The 14,953-nt window shown below is 45.3% G+C and overlaps 1 protein-coding gene across 6 annotated transcripts in view; it reads left to right on the top strand.

Moving 5' to 3' along the window:
- The window catches only part of EXOC3 (exocyst complex component 3), a 1,019,937-nt gene that overhangs the window by 391,208 nt on the left and 613,776 nt on the right, over positions 1-14,953 (top strand). For all 6 annotated transcript variants that reach the window (XM_069620467.1, XM_069620465.1, XM_069620469.1 and 3 more), the window contains one exon: positions 6,222-6,339. In XM_069620467.1, the coding sequence (XP_069476568.1) occupies positions 6,222-6,339 (118 nt within the window). The remainder of the gene's footprint in view (positions 1-6,221; positions 6,340-14,953) is intronic.

Raw genomic sequence — 14,953 nt, forward strand, 5'->3', positions numbered from 1 at the left:
GAAGGGGGATAACGTGTCTCACCTGTTGGTGTCCCACTTCCACTCCCGAGGACCCACATCCAGGTGATCCTCCCTCACTGGTCCACCCTGAGGAACTGGATCCAATATTGATGGCCGTGTCCTGGCCACCTGGATGACAGACCCCCAGGGAGTTGTACGTGAGACACCTTCAGGTTACTCGCGCTATTCCCGTTGGCAAAACTAGCAGAGACGAAGCGTGATAGATTGTCGGTCCTGACACTGCAATGGAGTACGGACACATTTAAATACTTAGGGGTACACATATACCATGACCCTGTGTCCGAACACAAGAACAACACATTGAAAGCCCTAGAGAGTATACAGAACTCCATGGTGGCCCTACCCAGGTTATTGCATTTTTTCGTGACTATCCCCTACAAGATTCCCATATCCTTTTTTAAAGCACTAATACCTTGTGCAGGGAGTTTTTCTGGCAAAATAAAAGGAGCAGAATAGCACTGACCACCCTCCAGAGACAATATGAAGAGGGCAGTATTAGTGTATCGCGATTTGAACTATACTTTCGAGGGGATTGGGTCCTCCGACGTATTCCATATCTATGACCGGTAATGTCCACAGCTGTGCTGCTTCGGAAAATCTTCGGCGGATGAACCCTCTTTGGACACTCAATAGCTCCAAACAGCAATACCACGTTTTTGCTTGTGAGAATATTGTGGATGAAACCGCCCGGGTTAGCTCAAGTCCACATCTCATGACACTGGGTACACAGCTCTGGAATAGAGCGTTCAAGACGCTCCAAAGGGCCAACCCGTTCTCCACCCAAATTCCCCTGGTCTCTGTAGTCCCAGACAGGCCGCAGATTTGGCTGAACATACGTACATACTGGGAAACATGTGGTATAGCCACGATAGGAGACCTGGTACAGAGTAACTCCTTCATACCTTTCCAGGAGCTTAGAGATAGCACTGGCCTACATCAAGGCCAGTACTTGCTGTACCACACCATCACAGGCGCAATAGCACGCAGATGGCCAACCTACAGCGAAATGGTTGATACAGCAGACCTCATGTTTGAAGTGGCATAGATCCTAGACATGCAGTGTCTAGGATCTACGAAATGCTCTTGGCTGAAGGGTCCTCTTCAGGACTTGGAGCCCGAGGCAAGTGGGAAACAGACCTACATATCCCCTTCACAGACTCGGCTCGGAATGGTCAAAGGTACTTCATTACTATAAGCGCATATCCAGGAATGCTAAACTGCAGCTTATCCATTTATTTATTACACACAGGGCGCAGCTGACACCGTTACGAATTTCCAGCTTCCCGGGCTCGTCCGAACAGGGTTGCCCTAGATGCAGCACTAGAGAGGCAGGAATGTTACACATGTTCTCGACCTGCCCGGGCAAACAGGATTACTGGGTGGGGATTGCAACCAGAATGAGCAGAGGTGGACTTATGTTGGACACCCTATCCCCAGCTTCAAGCTTGTTGGGAAAATGTACACACCCGAAAAACACACGCTATATACATAAGATGAAAGATCTAGCGTTTAGCTAAGCGCAGAATTGCCATGTCCTGAAATCCCCAACGGGCCCCAGAATAGAAGACTGGTGGCATGACCTACATAAATGGGCTTTAGCCAAAACAGTAGTATGACAGTGGCCGGTGCACACTAGTTGGTTAGAAATCGATGAGGATATTGTGTCTTGGAATGCACTGACACAGACCTTGTTTGCCCCCGAGGACATATACTCTGAACCAGTAAGCCCGTCTTTGGTAGCACCCTTGCGAATATAGACACGCAAGCACCTTAGGAGGAACTCGCACACTGTCACAGCTCTAGAGTTGTAGGCAAACTCAGTTGAAGATTGAGACGAGGGAGAGCTATGGAGGGAAAGTTATGGGTATTGTCTTAGTAGTTCTACTACATACGGTTGGGCAACCTTATTGTATAAGCATGTAATCACATAGTGCCTGCACAGTTGATAATTTGATTGTAACTACTACTGACAAAAGACAATAAAGATCTTTTACAATAAAAAGAAAGCTGACATGCCTGACTCTCGCCATACTCTACAGGCATCTCCCTCGTCCCAGAACCAGACTGGTATAACGCGTGTGCAGTATTCATTACTCTTAGTCTTCTCTTCCTCGTCGCAGTACTTTTAAATGTCAAATGTGGGGAAATTAACGGGGAGGCTTTACAATAACCAATGAAAGTCGGGGAAGGGTTAGGGTGGTCATCAATAGGGAAAGGAGGATACCATGTCTCACCTGCATGTGCCCCATTCCCAATTTCAGAGGACCCTCCACTCAGGTGATCCTCCCTCACTATTCCACCCCTAGGGTCGGGATCCAAGAGCGATGACCTTTCCCTGGTCAACTGAACAGCGGATCCAGGGGGAGTAGGAGTGAGAATAAACTTAGATTTCTCACAGGTCACAAGTGGAAGCACTTCTCAGTGTAGTGCAAGGCTCAGAAAATTACCCCACTGCAAGTCACAGCTTCTTCCGTATTTCAATCAAGGTGCATCTGGCTGCCATATACCGCTACACCAGGACGCCTGGCAAGCCCTCTCTGTGGTTGCACAGGCTTGTCAAGGAATTCCTCAAGGGCCTCTTCAAGACTTTTCCATCAGTGACGGCTCCTGCTCCAGCTTGGGAGCTCAATGTGGTTCTAACTAACCTCATGGGGGCCCCATTTGAACCAATGCATCAGGCCCCACTGACATTTCTCTCGTGGAAGACTGCTTTCCTCGTGGTGATCACCTCGGCCAGGCAGACCGTGAGCCCACTTCACTAGAGCCATTGCAGCAAGAACGGCATTTCTTTGGTGTTCCCCTGCACCACATCTGCAGGACTGCTACGTTGAGGTCCACTCACACCTTCATGAGGTTCTACTGCATCAACAGGGATTCCGTGGGAGTCTAGGGAGGAGTCCCAGGTTGGCCAAACGGTGCTATGCAACCTGTTCACTTAAGGTGAGTCTGTTTCAGGGGTACGTGTTTTACTTCTGTTGAGCCTTGCCTCCTCCCATGGTTGTCTATATGTACTGATATGTAATCTTTATTCATGAGCATGTCAATCCATGCCAGACCCCATGCTGGAGAAGGAATAAGCTACTTACCTGTAACTACTGTTCTCCAGCACAGGTGTGGCATTGATTCACATGGGCACCCTGCCGCCCCACTCTGGTTGTTTTTGGTTCATACTGGCACTTTACGTGGTCTACCAAATCTGAAGAGGGCCACCAGGGGTGTGGAGTTTAGGGTGATGGCTGTCATTGGATGGGTGCAGTATGACAGTGATTTGTTACAGAGTAAAATACAGTTTTCTGGCTAAAGTTAAACAGTTTTTTCTTTTTACAAAGGATTCCCAGCCTGACGACAGGGAATTTTCATGAGCATGTGATTCCATGCCAGATGCATGCTGGAGAACAGGAGTTACAGGTAAGTAACTTATTCCTGCCTGCTCACCCTGCCATTCCTCTCGCAATGCTGATTTTTCACCGAGCATACCTTAGGTGTGCAAGCTCCAAAGTAGATTACAGCCTGGAGCCGAAGCTGAGAGACTGTCCGCAAAGAGAATGAATAACACAGAGTGGACACTGTGGCGGGTCAGAAGAAGGAGGCAGACTCTCATAGACCATTTTATATTCAGCTTTATTAAGGAAAAAGAAAAATGCCTTATTCTCCCTATTTTATAAGGGGTGTCTACCTAACACAACTAAGTTGCTTGTCAGTCAACAGTGAATCTTAGCAGAAACTGTCCAGAACAAACCTAACTGACCCAACCACTATCATAACAATTTGGAGCAGGAGAAGGGCTCCCTTCTGCTATGTGGTTTGCTTTATCTAAGTAACTTCTTAAATAATTAATCTTCAGGTAACCTTTGGTTATGGTCTTGATTAATTCATACAGTTCATATATGACTTGACTTTGCCTTTCTAAGATAGTAATCCTTTTTCGTTCTGTCTCGTTTCTCTTGATCCTTTTTGTAGAAACCTATATTTCGCTCTTCCTGAGATAAATGGTTCCACGATTTACCAGTCCATCTACTCCCTTCTCTACAACTTTATTCACTTGAAGCTGAATATTATAGTATTGATTCTTGTACACTTCTTGAGGTTTTTTAATGTGTGTCTTTCTCTTTACTGAGACAAGTACATTTAATCTCATAATGATTTTCTTGAATTTCTCTTGACTTGTCCCAGTCATAATAAAGAGACAATCTCATAACGATCCTTGCTCACTTCTTTTGGTTTACGTATCTTTGTCTCTCCTCTTGATTCAACTTAAAACGAGCTCTTGACTTTGACTGCGATGAATGTGATCAATCCCAAAATGATTATCACTACCCCTTCTTGCTACAAGTATCAGTCTCTTTACTTTGACTGAGACGAGTACGATTAGTTCCATAACGATTATCCTCTTTCCTCCTGGGTCTTCCGTTTTCCTCTTTACCTCTAACCTCCTGGGGTAATGTCATCGGGATCTCTTGTGGCTCAGGGTTGCTTTTTTGTATAGTTGGGTTTCTCTCTTCTTCCTTTTGATATTGAGGAGGACCATAAGCTACTTCATGTACCGTTATGTTTTGTGGATTACTCTACAGGCTGGTTTCGGCATTATTTGGGGGCTCTTGGTCTACCACGAGTATTTTGTGGTCATTCCACCACCTTTTGTATATTTTCCTTCTTCGGTACTCGAGGACGTTCCACTTCGGTCTGTTTCGCTCGTTTTACTCCCGGTAAGATGCTGCGCATTGGTATCCGCTCCGCTGTCTCCTGTAAACCTGGGATGCAGTGTGTCAACTCTCTCTTGTATCAGTAGGGTGCTGCACATCTATTTCTCTTCTGTCTCTCTCTCTCTCTCCATGTAGCGGCCAAGCATCTATTTCTCTGCCTTTTCTCTAGGAAAGACGCGGCGCATCTTTTTCTCTTTTCTCCCTCTCCTTGTAGACGCCCAGCATCTACTGCTCTTACTTCTCTCTAGGGAAGACAATGCGCATATATGTCCCTCTCTACTGCAACACCTGTGCTTTGAAACTTACTGACTACTTCTTTTGTCAGTCTCCTCCCTCCGTCTGTATGACGTGCGCCTGGGCCTTCCCTGGAGTTTGTCCTGGTCTCCCATTATTAATCGCGATTGGTTTCTTCGTCCCAGTGAAAAGTGATATTCCATTTACAAAGATATTTTGGGTTTCTGTATGACAATAACAGGAATGGCTTTCTTCTTCATGTATGGTTCCACAATGAATGTTTTCAGAGATATTATGCATAGGATTTCTAGGGCGTTCCTTCTCAGAACGGGAGTCCTTGTACCCAAATGTTGAGTCGCTCCCGGTGAGGTCCTACTTACCTCTATCCCTAAGAAGGGTATTGCACAGCGGGCTCATCTCCCTAGTCCCTAGGGGTGGGGCTCCACCTTGGGCAGAAGGGACGAATTTCTGTGTTTCGTCACAACGTGCACAAAGGCAAACCTACAAGATATTTGTAAGCCCTTGGATTGCCAGACCCATAGTTTGGACCAAATGGAACTATTAAAAGAAGCACATTGCCCCATTATACATGGAAGAAAACACACACACAGCCAACATCCCACAGAAAATGGTGCAATAGTCCCCCCAATCCAAACTCTCATTGGCACTGTCAGCACTGTAGCCAACTTACAAAAAAAGGCAGAAGCCAGCAGACTGTGTGGGGGCACTCCAGAGAGTTAGTATTGTAGCATGAAAGGCAAGGGGAAAGAGCAGGAGGGGACCAAGCCAGATGAGCCTCATTGGAGGAGAGGTAAGGAAAAAAAAGTGGTTATGCCAAATATGCCACACTATAAACTTATGGCCACAGAGTGTCTGCCGTTATTGTGAAAATTATAATCTGCATGCAACATAGCCAATCAATATATGATTTTTGGATCTGAAATGGAGTCAAGGTCACCGTTGTCGTACACAAACAGTACAGTCCCATTTCCATCAAGGATACTAGCCTTACTGTGCATTCTGAATTGCCTTCAATTATGACTTATCTACAAGCTGTACAATTTTGAGTTTCTAGTTTATGATCTACTGCATTCCATGTTTACTTAAACTCGTGGAGACTAGTAATATTTTTCCCCTGCTACTTTTCATAGTTGTTGCACACTTGTTTGGGCTGTTATGGGACAGTTGCTTACCTGTAGAATATGAATTCTCATTTGTGTTTTCTTTTCTGTTTTCTTGTTCATGTGTTCTTCTCTGGTCCAGTCCAGAAATGATGGGACATGTGGACCTGGCCCCTGAGGTGAATGTGAAGAGTCTTCGGCCTCTACTTTCACGAGATGTAGTGGATCTGCTCCTGAACAAGTACATGTCCACTCTGACAGTGAGTAACAGTCACCCTTGTTGGTCCATCCACTATTTAAAAATCTGCACAATTGCAATATAGGAATTAATCTGCTCCAGACAGTTAATTTGCACTACAAAGGGTGTTTTATACTTCCTTGCTTCAAAGGGAAGTAGTCATTTGTTGCAACTAGCTTTTGTTTCTTCTTGACCTTGTCAGGTGAAAGTTCTTTACCCCTATTCCAGATCAAATATTTGTATTGTGAGGAATCCTACTCCATGCTGGACTGCAAAGACTTTCTTGTTGGTCAGCCCACGGCTGTTTGAGGGTTCATACCAGTGCTGACCTGCAAGTGCAGTAGGCGATGCATATGCCACTGAAAAGCAGATTTTCTGAACCGGCTGGTGGAGAGACGAGTGTTAATGGAGCATTACCAGATCATGTCCAAAAGAGAACCTGTCTCGATCGGGGACAAGGAAACTGTAGACATGGTTCTTAATTAGGAGACCCCGCGAGGGATATGGCTCCCGAAATGGTGACACCTGGTAAGAAGCCAGCTATAAAAGCAGAATCCAAAGAATTAGCTGTTTGTCGTCATGGGAGCCAGATCCCGAAGAGAGAACTGGAAACAGATCAGCAGAGCCAGCGAAACTCCAGAGCAATATGTAAGACTAGCTTGCAGACATGCAAACGCCTACGAGGTGGAGGGGCGCGAGCAGAGCAGTGGAAAGAAAAACTATACCGCAAGCCGAAGGTACAGTTGCAAATCACTTGATCATTGATACTCTGCTTAATTATCTGAAACTGAGTACGAATGCCCATAGCACTTCAAGAACCCATTTCAGTTTTGGAATGCTGAAGTGTGGAACTGAGTACCAACACCAACAGTGAAACCAGAAAGTATTTGAACGTTCATAGGAAACTGTGAACAAATGACAAACCGAGAAGAACACAACCAATTCAACATTGAAACAGTGAATTCTTATGCCCATAGCAAACCACTAACAAAGTATTTGAGCATTAAAACCCTGTATTGTGGGAAACCGATCTCAAAACAGTAAAGCAGTTAAACCTGGAAATGTTGAATTGTGGGAAACTGCCCATTGCAAAACAAGAAAGAATTTGAAACGCTGAATTGTGGCAAGCCCAGTACAAATGCCAATAGCAAAGCATGAAAGAACACTGAATTTTGGGAAACAGAGTATGGATGCCCATAGCAATGTAAGAAAGCATTTGATGAATGAAACATTTAATTATAAGAGTGATAATATCTATAGCAAAGTCCGCCCACTTCTCGAGCGATGCAATGGCCTGGGTCCAGTCCTTCTTAGAAAATAGAATAATGAGAGTCTTCTCACCCACGGCGTCGGCTGACCCGATCCAAACAACCTGTGGCGTTCCACAGGGATAATGTGTCTCGCCCACTATGTATAACATATTTACCAAGCCCCTACTCGACAAATTGGACAAACTGGGTGTCACCTACACAAACTATGCGGATGACACCCAGATCCTCCTAACCCTTTTGGCAACTTTGATACGAATACGGCCTTGGTAAATAGGATATACCACCTCATTCAGGCATGGATGGCAGTTCACAGCCTATACCTGAATGACGATAAAACTGAGATCCTCGTCCTTGGATCCGATGATAACCTAAAAAAATGTAACTCTAAATACCCTGCCTTCAATATAGACGGTAATACAATCAAAGTAGTGAAAGAGGTAAAAACGCTAGGCTTTTATCTCGACTCCACCTTAACCATAAGAAAACAGGTGAATTCCCTGGCATCCTCCACTGCTTACACCCGCAAGCTCATCAGAGCCTGTAGACAATTTCTAACTAAAGCTAGCTGCATTACCCTCGCTAATGCCTTACTATTGTCAAAACTGGATTATTGCAATGCCCTATAACTAGAAGCCAACAAATATATCCTTGACAAACTACAAACATTACAAAATAACGCCCTCACAACTGCTTTAAACTTACCAAACAGAGAACATATCTCCAATAAGAGAAGAGAATACCATTGGCTAAAGATAAGTGACAGAATCCTATTCAAAACAATCTCTTTCACTTCCAAATGTCTAAACCTTGCTGCACCACCATACCTCCCAGAAAGAATGGTTAGGAGAAACTCGACCCACCCATCCAGAACAGCCAATTCCTACTGTCTAGAGATACCTAGATTTAAGGTAACTAAAGCTGGAGGAAGTAGCTTCCTGGTGAAAGCCGCACAATCTTGGAACGTGCTACCACTAGCCCTCAGAATTGACCAAACCTATCCCAGCTTCAGGCGCAACACCCTAACCTGGCTACGTTCAAATGACATGTTACCCACGTATACCCCTATGCACTTGCCTATGCATGTAACTTGCTGTACATTCTCACTACTCCTGCTTGTATATTTGACATTATGATCTTCATTGATCACCCGCCATATATTACTATGTATTTGCTTTATGCATGTAATCCATAGATACAATCTCACTGTACCTATCCTGTATCTTTGTGCCCTCTATCCATGTACTGTACTTAATTCAATGTGTAACTAAGCTTTAAGTATCCTTTTACCTGTTGCGGCCAGCTACCTAAGGGTTCGGTGCGCATTAACAAATAAACAAACAAGGCGCAGCATATGGACACTAAAAAGCTCAATCATGGGAATGTGAGTACTAGTGCCTTCAGCATGAGCAGAACGTATTTGTACATTGAAATTCTGGTGGGAAACTAAATGCTGTATCTCCTAATGAAACTAGAACATATTTTAAGAAATGGAATACTAGAGTCCATAGTGAAAAAAACAGAGGAATGCTAATTGGTGGTAAACAAAGTTTCAAGGACCATCAGGTACCAAACAATTCTGTAACTCTTCAGGGTGAAGGTGAATCATATCTTCTAAGGCAACCATGATTCCCTGTTGAACATGAGAACAACAAGAAACACAGCCAGGCTAATGATATTGCAAATTATTAAACAGTACTGTCAACATATAACAACATTAATTACATCTGTTCATGTTAGCATCTACAAGTTATCCAAACACAAGAATGAATGTTATGCAAGGGTATTACTTCCTTGTTTATTTTGAATAGTCAATGTTGTCATCTAATGCTTTAATGTTTCGTTCAACATATTATTTGCATTTTTTTCACCAAATCTGTTCATAAGAATACATAGGTAAAAAATACATTCCATCTGAAAATTGCCAAAAAGGTGCATGAAAAGTGCCAGTACTTTTAAAGAAAGTGTGGGAAAGAAAGAGATTTTCTTTCAAAACAATCCAGGGTCGACGCTACACACTAAAGCGTTTTGGGGGATTAAAATGTACCGCCTTCGGCAGGACCAGAAAACACCCTTAATAGGCTTTGTTGGGAAGGAGGGACGATCGTCCCAGACCCCCAAGCGCTTTCAGATGGGGCAGAGGCCTGGAAGTGTGCAGTACAGGGTCAGGGAGGTTGCAGGGGGAGAGGAGTGTCGGGAGGGGTTATAGTGTGGGTAGGTAGTGCATGCTTTGGCTTCAGAATACATTCGGAATCAAACACCATCTTAGATAGTAGCAGCCATATTGAAATTCAGGCCTAGCTTTGCGCTGCATCCAGGGCCACAGGCCCGAGCCACACACATGGAAATAAGTGTATGCATGCGGGAATAGGTTGTAGCTTGGGCACCAGTGGGAAAGGCCAGAGCTACAGAGATTCATAGGCCCTTCACTGTCTCATGTTGCAAACATTCTTATCCCATAAGGAATGCGCCCTGGAAGGCCACAAGGGAGTTGAGAGCTCTCTGAGAAAAGCGATCCCACGAGAACGAGGGCACGAGCCTCCGACCTTCTCCGTCCCCGCTCTAAGAATTTGTGCCCAGATGCCCCCATCCCGAGACCCTCAGCATACGAAAGGTACCAGGCTATCCCAGGCCACTGATCATAAAACTGTTAGACCCTCCCCCCACCCCCAATCGATCAGAAAAGATCCAAAAGTAGGGATCAGTTGCTTTCACCATAGGCCACATGGTTGTGCTGCAAGGTACCGGGAGGGGCAAAATAACAGATAAAAAACGAGGGTGGGGAGCTTTGCATAGGCACCAACGTGTCTGGAATCAAACTGTAGTCTGTTAGATGCAATGACCTCAAAGTATCCTCTTAGCCCTTGTCTGCAGTACCAGGGGTACAATAGGTTGGAGATAGAGCATGTATTGTTTTTCTTCACATAATAACCAATTAATTGTAGCTTCATGCCTGATGACGCGCGAGGAGGAACCCACATGGATGAAGCTGGATACAAGGGGCTTGGACCAATGGCATGGCATCCCTTATGGAGCAGGTAGCCTATGTATAGGGTCCCACCAACCAGCCAACCGGATTTGTACATTCAGTAATTTTCATCACTGATGACGCTGTGTGCCTTCATAAAGTGTTGCTCATAGTGATTTTGCCAGAACGTTCCGTGGCAACAGAGTGCTTTGCTGGTGCATCTCCATTTTTGTGGAAATAAAACTGTGTTCTCCTTGCAAGAGTTGTGGTGGGAACTTTTATCCCTAGCGGGTTGCATTTTTTCTGGTGTGAGCATTGAGGGGTCTCTCTACAGCTGTCCCCACATACACACCTCTGAGTGTGTTGTGATGAATCCTGTGGAGTCATCACTGATTCCCCAGCAGTGGTCTCCTCCTAGGTGGCCAGGAGCGACAGTCGCTACCTGATTCTGACTCTGGGGGTGGTGGTATGAGGGAGGATCACGTGGGAGGAGAGGACTGTCGGGGGGGGGGGGGGTTGTGACGCCACCAGACAAGACGTGGTATTCCACCCTTTCTAATGAAGGAGACATTATAATATTGAAGTTCTCAATGGTTTGATGTCAAAATACACATTTTCACCTGTAACAGACCACTCAGACTAGGTAGATAAGTTTAACCAAAATCAGTCTTTATTGACTAATTAAGAAATGAAAAGGAAAACGTTAATTCAAATGTCAGTTCTCTTTCCAGCCGAGATGACTGATGGGGTTTCTGCGAGTATAAGGCTGAAATCTCCGTTTAGTCTTCGTAAGCCCTTTGGTATGGACTTGTGCACTCCTCGCTTCCAACCCTGTTCTGAAATGAGAAAGAGAACTCCCCATCAGTCCTTCGTCTCTCTTTGCTTTATATAGGGGCCGGCCACTCTTGACCCAATCAGGACTCTCCTTCTGTCCGAGGATATAAAAACCCTCCCAAGCCCCGCCCCCTTGCTTCCGTGCTCCCAGTCGCCATGATGTCTCTCTGCCATGTGCCACGAGGTGAAGATTGGGGTTTTTACAGTCAGAGGTCCCTAGCTTTGGTAAGGATAAAGACCTTCTAATATCCTCCTTCTGGGTCTCTTTTCTCTGTTTTACGAGGGGGAGGTTATACGGTTCTTTTGCTTCTCTTTGTTCCGTTCCCCGTTTGTGCCGTCTTGGCCCAACAACCTCTCCCCGTTGGTCGTTCGTACTGCGGAACACACGGCACACGCCGGCAGACCCTTGTTCCGTCTGTTCGTCTGTGTTTTGGTTTCTGCGTTCCTTGCCCGTAGGTTCCTCGCCGCTACCGACCGTGCGTTAGGGTTTCCACTATCCGCATTCAGGCAACACAATTCGCGGATGGCACCCAGGTCTGCCCTCGACCACAATTGACTGTTTCCTTCAGTGTCTTCCTTCTCCTCCTTTCGGCTTGTACGTTCAGGTTCGAGTTTTGCTTTTCCAGTGTCCACCTGACTGCTTCCCACGGGCCCCTCCGTTGTGTCCGGGTATTTGGTGTTCGCATGGCATCCCATGGCCTCTGATGCAGTCTGGCTGTTACACACACCACCCCAGGAATCCAGCCGCACGGGCCGATCTATGCTCCGGGACAGATAGTCAGGAACCACCTGAAATGACGCCAGTTTATGTACCGTTTTGAATGAGAATTCCTGCAGCGTAAGAAACAACCTGAGAACTCTTTGATTGAAGTCCTTGTTCGTGGCCAACCACTGTAGGGGAGCATGATCGGTAAAAATTGTAAAAGTTCTTCCAAACAGGTAATATCGTAAGGTCTCAATAGCCCATTTGATGGCCAAACACTCTTTTTCTAATGTAGAGTATGTTTGTTCATGAGGTAGAAGTTTCCTGCTGATAAAGGAGACTGGTGTTAAGTCCTCTTCCGTTCCTTGTGACAATACAGCCCCCAATCCTGTTCCGGAAGCATCAGTCTGCACAAAAATTCCGAAGTCTGGACATTTCAAGACTGGTCTAGTTGAAAGGATAGTTTTAAGAGACTGGAACGCAGCTTTGGCTGAATCGTCTTGTAACACATTTCCCTTATAGGTGGATTTAAGGGCATCCGTCAATGAACCGGCAATGGTTGAGAACATGGGTATGAATCTTCTATAATAGCCTACTAACCCCAGGAACGCTCTTATTTGTTTCCGGTTACTAGGCATGGTCAGCTTTGTAATAGCCTTGACTTTGTCCAACTGGGGTTTAATAACCCCTCCTCCCACCAGGTAACCTAAATACTTTGTTTCTCTGGCCCCGAGGATGGTTTTTTAGGATTGATGCGTAGTCCTGCCCTTCCTAGGGAGCTTATTACCTTCAACAATTGTTCAAGATGGTCCTTCCATGTTTTGCTAAACACGATAATATCGTCAAGATATGCTGAACTGTATGCTGTGTGTGGGGCCAGTACTTTATTCATTAAGGCCTGAAAAGTCACTGGTGCACTGTGTAAACCGAAGGGTAATACGGTGAACTTTGGTTAGGTCAATCGTACTGATATAATTGGCTGTACTTAGTTGCTCTATTAACTCATCGATTCTGGGCATGGGATATGCTTGAAAGGTTGATATAGTGTTTAGTTTCCTGTAATCCATACAGAACCTGATGGATCCATCGGGTTTGGGAACTAGCACTTTTGGAGAAGACCAGTGACTGGTGGATGGTTCTATTACTCCCAGGCGTAACATTTCTTCGACCTCAGCTTTTACTGCTGCTCTTTTTGATTCAGGCAGTCTGTAAGGGCGGATTCTTACTGTTTGGGAGGGGTCAGTGTGAATCTCATGCTCTACAACGGACGTCTTTCCAGGATAGAAAGAACACTTGTTCCAAGTATTGTAAATGTCTTTCCAGTTCCTCTTTTTTTTCTCGTGCTCAAGCTGTGCCCCCCATTTCACTGCCTGGAAAGCCTTTTCCGTATTGATCACCTCTAGTTGGTTTACCCTTAGGGTTTCTCTTCCTGGTTCTCTCCAACCTTTTAGGAGATTGATGTGATAGTTCTGGTGTTTTTCCCTCCTGTTGGGTTGTTCAACCAGGTAATTAACGGGGCCTAAAACGGCTGTAATCTTATATGGTCCTCTCCACTGGGCCAGCATTTTATTGGAGGAGTTGGGTAACAATACCAATACCTTATCCCCCACTTGAAATGTCCTCCTCCTGGCGTTCTGGTTGTAATAGGTAGCTTGTGACAACTGAGCTCTTCCCAGGTTTTCTTTGGCCACTCTCTAAGTTTAGTCAGGTGTCCTTCATTTCTATGACATAGTCCGTGAGAGGTTTTTCTTCTTCTTGTTCTTCCCAATCTTTCTTGGCTATGTCCAGGATTGTTTTTGGCTTATGTCCGAACAATAACTCGAATGGTGAGAACCCCGTAGAGGACTGTGGAGTATCTCTAAGAATCATCAAGACCCAAGGCAACACTCTGTCCCAGTCTTTTCCTGATGGTGCTGTTACTCTTTTGAGCATGGTCTTCATAGTTTTGTTGTACCTCTCAACTAGTCCATCCGTTTGAGGGTGATATACAGAGGTATGTAGCTGTTTGATCCCTAGTTGTTTGCACACTTTTTCCGTAACTCCCGATACAAAGTTGCGTCCCTGATCAGTTACTATTTCATTAGGCAGTCCGACTTGCGAAAAGAATGGAACCAACTGTTGGCATACTTGTTGAGCACTAATACCCCTCATTGGGAAGGCTTCGGGGTATCTGGTTGCATAGTCCACTATGACTAATATGAATTTGTGACCATGGCTGTTAGGTTCCAAGGGGCCAATCAGGTCCATTCCTATTCTTGTAAACGGTTCTTTTATGAGAGGCATTGGCTGTACAGGGGCTTTGTGTGGTTTGTGAGGACTGGTCTTCTGACAAACCAGGCACTCTTCGCTGTATTTAGTCACTTCTTTGTACACCCCTGGCCAAAAGAACCTTTTTAACAATGTCAGAATGTACCAAAGTATTAACTGAAAAGGATACAATACTCAAAAGGATACAGGAGGTAGGGTCTTCCGGATCCCTGTTCACACGATTTGATAGTTGTGAAGTCAATTGAAGACCTTCCAAATGATACAACCCTCTGGCTGATAAAACAGGCAGAGCGATGGATCACTGGAAAGGGCGTGGGTAAGGTATAGAAAGCCAGCCTATAACAAATTAAAGTATCATGAATTTCGAAGGGATTGTGTCCTCCGACGTATTCCTTATCTTAGATAGAAATCCTTCAGCTTTGCTGGCCTCGGAAAATTTTTTCGCCAGAGGGCGCTGCGCGTCGATGATCGCCGAGTCGATGACCCTCGACGGCCTCCGTGCCGACGTCGACGTCATCCTGCCTATAAAGGCCGCGCGCAGCGTCCGTTGCTCAGTTCCGTTTTTCCGCGCTTCGTTGATGCCTCGGAACACCGT

Source organism: Ambystoma mexicanum, chromosome 5q, assembly GCF_040938575.1.
Source record: "Ambystoma mexicanum isolate Mex_15411 chromosome 5q, UKY_AmexF1_1, whole genome shotgun sequence".
NCBI classification, from domain to species: Eukaryota; Metazoa; Chordata; class Amphibia; order Caudata; family Ambystomatidae; genus Ambystoma; species Ambystoma mexicanum.